Source organism: Corylus avellana, chromosome ca3 (assembly GCF_901000735.1).
Source record: "Corylus avellana chromosome ca3, CavTom2PMs-1.0".
In the NCBI taxonomy this organism is placed as follows: domain Eukaryota; kingdom Viridiplantae; phylum Streptophyta; class Magnoliopsida; order Fagales; family Betulaceae; genus Corylus; species Corylus avellana.
In genome coordinates this window covers 4,759,809-4,769,144 of record NC_081543.1, presented here as the reverse complement: position 1 = coordinate 4,769,144, position 9,336 = coordinate 4,759,809, and the positions used below count along the sequence as shown (strand labels likewise).

Here is a 9,336-nt window from a genome sequence, read left to right as displayed (position 1 = left end):
TCTTTTCCACTATTCACCAAATCTTTTCCTCTATTTCGATTGACCACCTACTCCTACAGTCCTACCACCAACCTATAATAAACCCACGTTAATTTCTCTTTCACCATTATCAGCCTTAATTTCTCATGAGATTTATCCCTTCACAACAAAGTTACCTAATTAACCAACCCTTTTGGTTCCAATAAAAAAAAAGAAATTACTACTTCATTCATATATTATGGGAAATAGCAAAAAGCATGCCTGGAAATAACAATTTGTAAAACCCACCACAAAATAAGGACAGACAGTAATTATGAGAAACAAAGACAAAAATAATGGTGCGTTTTTTGCAGCCACAGTACTTCTACTTCCGCCCTATGTTTCCGGTGGTTCTAGGACCACCTAAAATAGGTGGACCATCGAATTATTTGTTCACAAGCTTCTGACTTGCTATGAAACGACAATTTTCATTGGGTGAGACCACCTAGTTAGGGTGGTCCTTAAACTAGCCGAAAACTGTCACTGGTGATCTCTGTGTCCTATATGTACGTATGTAGGTGGCCTCCAACGAAAACCCTCTCTATCTTTTTCTCTCTCTCTCTCTCTCTCTCTCTTGCTGTGCAAAAGACCCAAAAAGTTGGCAGCTGGTGCCCTCATGAAGGAAACGCTGAGATACCTTGCAGGAATTGCAGGCCCAAGTGGCTATGGCTCCAACTCCACCGCCGAAGAAGTCACAGAGGATTGCTCCTCCTTTCTCCCTTCCCAACTCACTGCTATTGTCACTGGTTTGTCTCCGACAACAATATTCTCTCTTTCTATACACACACACACACACGTTGTCTTTTTGGTGATGGTTGCATGTAAGAGAAGTCGTTTTGGCGATAGGTTGAATTCCATAATATATTCAGACAAAGTGTTTGGTTTTTATAAGATAGGTAGGTTCATATTTTTCTGAAATATTCTGCTACAAGGAAAAGGAATATACTATAAGATGGATCTCTATATCAGTGGTTCTTTTTGGCTGTAGCAAGATATGGGATTTTTGTCTCTATTGAATACCCGTCTCTCATTGGTCCTAACTAGATCACTGCTTTCTGGATTATTTATTTATTGTGCTAGCTATGAATTAAAAGTAAATAAATAAATTCTCTCATGCATATATATAATTAAGGTTTGGTGGGTTTTGTTTATTTTGTAAAAGGGGCGACGTCCGGGATCGGAGCTGAGACGGCGAGAGTGTTAGCGAAGAGAGGAGTGAGGATTGTGATTCCGGCGAGGGATCTGAGGAGGGCAGGTGCAGTGAAGGAGGCAATTCAGAAGGAGAGTCCAGAGGCTGAGATTATTTTGTTGGAGACTGATTTGAGTTGTTTGACTTCTGTCAAGAGATTTTGTGCTGACTTCTTATCACTAGGATTACCCCTTAACATTCTCATGTGAGTATTAATTGTTTAATTATTTCATTAATTATTAATTGCTTCTTTTTATATGATACTAATTATCAAATAAAATAATATTAATTTGCAGAAACAATGCTGGAATATTCTCTCAGAATTTGGAGTTCTCTGAAGACAAAATTGAGATGACATTTGCTACAAATTACTTAGGTAATTAATCTACTAATTAGCCCTTATGTAAAGAGATAGTGGTCAAGATTAATAAAAAATACAGTGATTACTTCTTTTTGCTACCTTAATTAATCCAAAAATAATTTGCCTTTATTTTCAAGTGGAGTACTCGTGTTTCAGACACCATCATTTGAACAAAAATAACACCTTTTTTTTTTTTTTTTTTGGTCCCAAAAATTACGGACTTGAAATTCCGGACCGGGTTTAGTCCACATAGCCCACTCTACTGTGGGCTGTGTCATGTTGGGTGTGCAGGGTGTAAGAAGCGGTGAGCACCATAATGGGGGATGGCTCTTCATCCAAAAAATAAATAAATAAAAAGAAAATTCATAAGGGTTTGGCTTTTCATTAACAATAAATAAATAATGGGTAGTTTTGTCCTAAGCCCAAGTAGGGGGACAAATTTCTATTCAAATTGGGTCCGAAGAAATTAACATATGTCCTTAGAGTTGTTCTCTTATGGTGCCTTTTAAAGTGTGTTGAAAAAATCACATGTTCTGATCATTCTATTAAAAATGTATGTAAGAATCATGTGTTCTAAAGACAAATGACAATTTAAGGGTTCCCCTCGGAGGAAAAATTGTCCAAGTGGAGTGCTGATTAAATGTTATAGATTTGCATTTTCCATTTGTAAATTTATAATACCCTTAGATAGATTTCAGTTACTACCCTAAAAAAAATAAATAAATAAAAACCCTTGAAAATATAATAGGGGTTTTAACATGTTCTTTCAATTCTTTTGGCAGGACATTTTTTGTTAACAGAAATGCTGTTAGAGAGAATGGTAGAAACAGCAGCCAATACAGGCATCCAAGGAAGAATAATAAATGTTACTTCTGTGATTCACAGCTGGGTCAAGAATGCATTATCCTTCAATCAAATGCTCAATCCAAAGAAGTATAATTTCTCACTTTTCTCTTCTCCTTCAATCAAATGCCATAATTTCTGTTATAATCACCCTCCAAAGAATTGTCGATTGTCGAGTGCATTGCTGAATAATTATGTAAAACAAATACATGACTATTTTCCAACTTGTGCAGTTACAATGGCACTCGAGCATATGCTCAATCAAAGTTGGCAAACATATTACATGTCAAGGAAATGGCAAGACAGTTGAAGGTAAAAAAGAGTCAAGATTAATCCTTCATGTTTCATTTTCCCCAATATTTTTTAGCATGATCATGCCCCATTGTCCTTAGCAACGATAGTGAATTTATGACAAAGCCTGATGATGATGATGATGATGATGATGATGATGCCATAAGCAATTGTCTTCATGTCCATTGATGAAGTGTTGCTTGGAATATCTTGCAGGCAAGGAATGCAAGAGTGACTATCAATGCAGTCCATCCGGGCATTGTGAAGACCGGAATTATTAGAGCTCATAAGGGCTTTGTAACAGGCATGAATTTATTATCCCCTGACCACTTTAATTCCATTTCCATTTGATATGTTAGCTAGAAGTGATAATTTGTGTTTATGTGTTGAGTTTAAGCTTTATAGAGGCATCGATATAAAATTATAGAAGTAAACTCTAACTTAAACTATTTAATTAAATAGGTCAGATCCCTCAACCCTAACCCACTAATTTTGTCACATTTGCGGGATGTGTCAAAAATTGGCAGTTCTAATGTTCTAACATTGTTTGCTATAACATTCAATCTTAGGTTACTGTTCAAAATGAAATCATATTCTAATATTTTAAATTTATATGCAGATTCTTTGTTCTTCATTGCATCCAAATTACTGAAGTCAACATCTCAGGTTTGTCCACATGAATCCCTGTCAGTTGAGTTCAATAGATTTCATGAGGGAGAGAGAGAAAGAGAGTAATTTGATCCATTGGAGTATTAATATTTTATGGTACATGAATTGTTTCTGCAGGGTGCATCTACCACATGCCTTGTTGCTCTCAGCCCACAAATGGAAGGGGTGACAGGGAGATACTTTGCAGACTGTAATGAGAGCAACTGCTCAAATCTAGCAAATGATGAATCTGAAGCACAAAACCTATTTAAACGCACTTGTGCTCTGATTTACAAGCGATTAGGTCAACCATCTAAAGATGTATCTTCTTTTGTAAATATAGAGACTTAGGACTCATGTATGGTGTATATAGGCTTATGTATTTAGAAGTGCAGAAGGCATCAGAGAAGCCAACTCTATGGTGACCTAAAAATACATGACAATAAAGGGGCTTGAGAACTATTCCTTTCTCAGCACCTCTACAGGCTGTATGTAGCCTTCCAGTTCTAGGCTAATTTAATAACAAAACATCACGATTTCACAAATCTCCCTCTCTCTCTCTCTCTCTCTCTTCCAAATGCTTGGAAGAAAGATCCGATAAGTGCATGAAAAAAGTAAAAGCTAATTATGGTAGAATTCAAAGTAAAAAAATAGCATTTATTTAACATAGAAAGGAGATTATAATTCAAGGTACAAATTCAAAGGAGCCCATTTGAACCCTAGAGCCCCTAACTGATGAAAAGGAGATGCAGGTAGTCTGAAGTACAAGATGGCAAACCATCTGACTATCAGGTTATAGAAAATAGAATTTTCAAGGTTGAACCCAACTCATTCCATTTGTCCATGTACTCTCCACTTCAAATGGTAAATAAAGCTCATTATGCCAAATGATACAAACTGAAAAGTTATGTTTATCAGAAAACAAAAAACAAAAAAAAAATGTAAGAGTTATGTCAAACAGTTGAAATTTCATACTTGGATAAAAACGAAGGAAAATCATTAGTACAGAGTTCTGGGATCATCACGCCTACATTCCACCAGCTGTACTTCATTCTCATATGAAACTGCATAGTTTTGCATCAAACATTACATGGTGGGGCCGTGTGTGTTGTTAATCCGCAACACTCGCCCGTGGTTCTTTACATGTCAATTGTTAAGCAACCTGAGTCATTAATTATGACTAGCTGAGAAGGTTAGGGCATCTCGTGCATGTTGAATGAACTTTGAGGTGATAAATTAACCTCCACACCATCTTCATTTCTTAACCTGCAATAAGTACCATAAGAATATTATCAAAAAATCATATGTATGATTCTATCAACTACAGAACTCATGATTCCTGTAAGCGTTACTTATTATCTTATCTCTAAGTTGTGGGTCCAGTTACTAAATTCAAAGAAGGTAGTAAAGTATTTAAAACAAGTACAAGATCCTAGGCAAAAGATTTTGTGAAGTAACCACTCATAATGATTGTGTGAGTAACGTTTTTATATGTGCTATGAATATTTCTATTGAAAAAGAGAAATCCCAAGCGGTCTACAAAGATTTCTCTAAAGAAATACAATATGAGACTTTCAAAAAAAAAATTAATAGGAACATTACAAAAGCCATAGACCACACTCAAACAGGGAAAGTAGGAATAATACTGGTTTAGGCTCAATAATAGGCAACAGCATCACATTAAAGGTTGATTATTTTTTCTCTCCAAATCGTCCACATAAGACAAAGAGGGAGCGCATTCCAAATAAAACTGCTTCTGCACCTTCCAAGAACAATCCTTTCCAACAAAAGAATAACTCAACTACTTTCTAAGGCATCTCTAATGTAACTTCAAAAGTTGCAAAAAATGGAAGACCATAACTCTCTAGCGACCTTGCAGTGAAGCAACAGGTGGTCAATAGCCTCACCTTTGCATTTACATATGAAACACCAATTCAACTATTATAATATTCGCTTTGATCAGACCATCAACAGTTAATACCATCCATAAGGCTGTTATCCAAACAAAAAAAGTCACTTTTATGGGGACTTTACCTCCCAAAATACTCTTATAAACGAATTGCATGTCATTCAACCTCTTAAGAATTATAGTAAAGATGTAAATGAAATTGACATCCACATTTAAGTTTCAAATGTCAACCTCTTCTTTCACTGGCATATTAGAAGATAAATAGATCAAGAAGCAAATCAACTGATTCTAACTTCCAATCATGAAAAGCACGAATATATATGAGGTTCCAAGAATGGGTCCTCTCGTCATCTGATGTCCCCAAAAAAGAAAATACAAAAGCATCCTTGTCTTATACAATCATGAATAAATTATGAAACACCTCTTAAAGGGCACTATCCACTCACCACTCAACTATGCCAAAAACGGACCCTTCTACCATCTTTTATCATGAATCTACTTTAACCCAAGAATCTCTCCAAACCCACCCTACTGCTTTTCCAAAGACTACAAATTCATGAGGTCTCCTTACTACATTGGAAGTCCACTCCCCCCAAGATATTAGTCAGAATATTTTGATGATTACAATCATATGCAACTCTAATATGGTTAAGAAACTTGTCATTGGTGTGATGTGTGAAAGTTGGTTTACCATTTTGATAACTTCTAAAAGTGCAGAAAGGGGAATGAATCACACAGAATCCAGTCATTTTGATGATACCTTGAAACGAGGAGACCGCCGAAGAGATGATGCTGATCCCGGGGATAGAACATCCGGTATAACTCTTGCATGGTGAGCTTTCTTCGAATGTCTATTGCCTTCTCCCCATTTAACTTGATGGTCATTTTCTACGACTGAAGATTCGCTTTTGTCAGTTGAGACTGACAAAGATGGAGCAGACATGGAGATTGTGGAAGACTCTTGATGATGAGTTGTCAACTGGGGCAAAAATCCTGTTGAATCATATATGCCACAATAATTTTAATCAAATATAATAAGTTTCACATCAATGAAAGAAAAAGGAAACCTAACCATAACCATAAAAATTCTCTAAAATTTCATGGTAGTGTACAAAATGTGTGAGGTAAACCACATGTATGTTGGGTAAAATAATTTGTTTTTGGCTCTTGGTTACTAGAATGGGTATCCCTTAGGTGGAGCCAGACCTCATTGTTAATTGGATATCATTTTTCAGGCATGCCATATGCTTCATAGGATGCAAGAGGTAAGATTGTACCTTGTGCCACAGCTTCTTGAAACTTTTCTCTCATGATTCTAACAAATTTGAATAAACCATTGGTTTTGTTCAACTCATGGATCAACTCTTTGGTGTCATTCAAGTGTGGATCACAATTTAACACTGATATGACAGAAAACATATAATATCTTAACATGCACATCATTGAAATATATTTGACATTACAGCATGACCAATGATGGGACTTTATTACTTACAGGTATAAGTATCATATGCATAGCGAATGGTGAAAGAGTACTCCTCATCTGGATTTTTTAAATTAATGTTCTTGAAGGTGAATTTTACCCCTAGAAAACAAAAAACTTGTAAGAAAATCAATCTTGAAAAAACAGAATAAATGTTTCACAATTTTAAACAAGTTCAATTACCAGGTCCGCCTTCAACATGGAAACCAAGAACCCTATTGTACCACGAAATTGCTTCTTGTGTTTCACCTTTACATTCAACTTCTTCATTACTTTTTCTTTCAGATGCTGCCAAAGCTGTTGATGGTACAAAATGGAAATAAGCAGAGAAAAAGTTGTAAACTATAACATCCTTTCCTTCACAATATAGCTTCAGATTCATAAACAAAGACACTACATATCAATGTTGACAAATGGATTTGACCAACAGAAAAAGGAAACAAATACAGAATAAATGCCAACACTTGCACAAACCCAAGATATATTGAACTACAGTAGTTAACCTCTTTCAATTTTTCTCCTTTTGGATTAGGGAAAAAATCACAAATAAGACTTTCAACTGGCCACTAGCTAGTTCGTAAAACCCAACATGGACAACTTAACATGAACAATGTAAGTGGCAGTATCTCTACATGACCAACTAAAAAGTGATTGTGATTGAATTCTTACTTATATGGTTGGTAAATTATAAGTCCATACATTTTACCTGCAATGCCTCATTGGAACACAATGTAATAGGCCATGAACGGATGCTAAAAAAAAATTATAAGTCATCTAACATAGTTATCAAGGTGCAATATTCACACTCTTTTAGTTACTCATTAGATAAAATGAGAAGACAATTACTGTCACTATTAATAATTTACAACCAATAAATATGGCCATTTTGCTGGATAAGCAATGATGGCATACATTAGAAAGGAAAACCAATGCAGGTAATGAAGTCAAATTTTTTGTACTCTTTTAGCTTCTAGGATTCCTAGCTCCAATCAATAGCCCGCAAGGGTTAGCTCGAATGGCCGCTCGTTTGGTGTATTACTACAAGGTCAGATGTTTGCGTCTCCTCAATTACCTGATACACGGTTCTTGCGGGTGGGTCTCGTATCCGGGGTTTAACCAACATATTGTAGAAGAACTTATAGAGAAAAACCTCTTCCTTTCTCTCTTTTCTCTTCTATGCTCTCACATATATAACATCATACAGACTGTCTAATGGACCACACTAATGGTCTTATAAAATTCAAACCCATTTCCATATTTCCAAGAGTGCCTTTTCACAAAAAGAAAATGCCTAACCAAAATTTAGGTACTAACATGGATTTATATATATATAACAACCTCTATACACATTATAAAACATTGGATATTACACATAAACTTATAAAATACATGGACAGAGTACAAACCAACTAACATGATGAGAGGAAAATACCTAGAGTATGTTGAGATATAGTGGCGGCATGTTGATTCCTCCTAGCCTTCTGCTCTTGCACGCTTCTTTTAAGCTCTTCTACTCTACCTTTTTGAGCAGAAATAGAGTCCATTATCGCCATCCGCTTGGCCTCTTTACGGGTCTTCACTACATGACAAATAGTAAGAAATTAAAAAAGAAAAAGAAAAAAACATAAACAAAGTTTAAAACTTGAAGGAAAACATTTCTAATTTCAAAAAACATATACGCCAGCTATTCACAAAAGAGAATAATCCGAAAAAAATCACAACCAAAATTCAAATTCAAAGTTACCAAACAACACAGATTTCAAATTTCCAATTGGCATTGAACTCAACAAGCAGAGACATGTACCTGCTAGAGCTTTCACCATCTCATCCTCCGCCTCTCTCAGCTTAGCTTTAAGCTCCCCCAGTTTCCCTAAACGGAAATATATATATCAAATCAAATTCAAAATTAACCCGAAATTTAACATTTTTGTTCCTCAAATGTGAACGAAACCTGATAGGAACCCAACTCCAACTCAAAAACCCTAATTTTGGCAGAAATCCCAAGGAAACACTCACAAACCCTCGAATTTCATCAACTAATAAAGAAATCCATGCGATCTCTTACCTTGATTTTGGACGGTTTCCTGTGCTCTGGCCCTGATCGATTCCAGGGACTTCCGAAACGACGCCAATAAAGCGTCCATCTTCTGCTGCTGAATCGGTATTTCTCTGTCACAGATCAATCGCAGCGACTCCATATTCGTCCGTACAGTGCCCTCCGCTTGGGTCCCCATTTGCGCGCACACGCACAAACGCTCACAGGTATTTGAATCAAAATTTGCTTTGGCCCGCCATTTTATTTTCAAGTGCTCTCTTCTTTTTTTCAAAAACTTTTCCCGGAGCGCTCGGACACTCACTGAGGTAGTGATAAGATGACGAATAAGGTGACAGAGATTCGGTGCTTTTCTGGGGAACCAAGCTGGCAGGCCCAGTTTGGATATTGGGCCGCTTGGGCATGGCTTACAAGATTGTTCTGAGCCCAACTAAATCAGCGATGGGGTGAGCCCATTAGTTGGAACAAGAATGTAGATATTGTAAATAGTAAATTTAATCTTTAATAATGATTTAAGTGAATAGTAACACATAAAATATTT

At 36.2% G+C, this 9,336-nt stretch overlaps 2 protein-coding genes across 2 annotated transcripts; one reads left to right on the top strand and one right to left on the bottom strand.

Annotated features, from left to right (window-relative positions):
* The first annotated feature begins 568 nt into the window (after positions 1–568).
* Positions 569–3,895, top strand: LOC132175166 (short-chain dehydrogenase TIC 32 B, chloroplastic). The gene is made up of 8 exons (XM_059587014.1): positions 569–764; positions 1,181–1,412; positions 1,504–1,583; positions 2,351–2,501; positions 2,645–2,723; positions 2,919–3,006; positions 3,322–3,368; positions 3,489–3,895. The coding sequence occupies exons 1-8, from the start codon at positions 635–637 to the stop codon at positions 3,699–3,701; spliced, it is 1,020 nt and encodes a 339-aa protein (XP_059442997.1). The 5' UTR covers positions 569–634; the 3' UTR covers positions 3,702–3,895.
* A 154-nt stretch (positions 3,896–4,049) lies between these two features.
* LOC132175590 (kinetochore protein SPC25 homolog) lies at positions 4,050–9,085 on the bottom strand. Its single transcript, XM_059587572.1, has 8 exons — positions 8,808–9,085; positions 8,547–8,612; positions 8,175–8,321; positions 6,926–7,039; positions 6,755–6,844; positions 6,537–6,659; positions 6,020–6,252; positions 4,050–4,616 (listed from the first exon to the last, which is right to left on the bottom strand). The coding sequence occupies exons 1-8, from the start codon at positions 8,974–8,976 to the stop codon at positions 4,605–4,607; spliced, it is 954 nt and encodes a 317-aa protein (XP_059443555.1). The 5' UTR covers positions 8,977–9,085; the 3' UTR covers positions 4,050–4,604.
* Between the last annotated feature and the right edge of the window lie 251 nt (positions 9,086–9,336).

Bases quoted from the DNA above. Each gene is read 5' to 3' on its own strand.
- LOC132175590 (XM_059587572.1), bottom strand. From the start codon at position 8,976: ATGGGGACCCAAGCGGAGGGCACTGTACGGACGAATATGGAGTCGCTG. The intron at 8,613-8,807 runs GTAAGAGATCGC...ATTTCCGTTTAG, and splicing joins GGAAACCGTCCAAAATCAAG to GGAAACTGGGGGAGCTTAAA. The intron at 8,322-8,546 runs GTACATGTCTCT...TTTGTCATGTAG, and splicing joins GATGGTGAAAGCTCTAGCAG to TGAAGACCCGTAAAGAGGCC.
- LOC132175166 (XM_059587014.1), top strand. From the start codon at position 635: ATGAAGGAAACGCTGAGATACCTTGCAGGAATTGCAGGCCCAAGTGGC. The intron at 765-1,180 runs GTTTGTCTCCGA...ATTTTGTAAAAG, and splicing joins ACTCACTGCTATTGTCACTG to GGGCGACGTCCGGGATCGGA. The intron at 2,724-2,918 runs GTAAAAAAGAGT...AATATCTTGCAG, and splicing joins AAATGGCAAGACAGTTGAAG to GCAAGGAATGCAAGAGTGAC.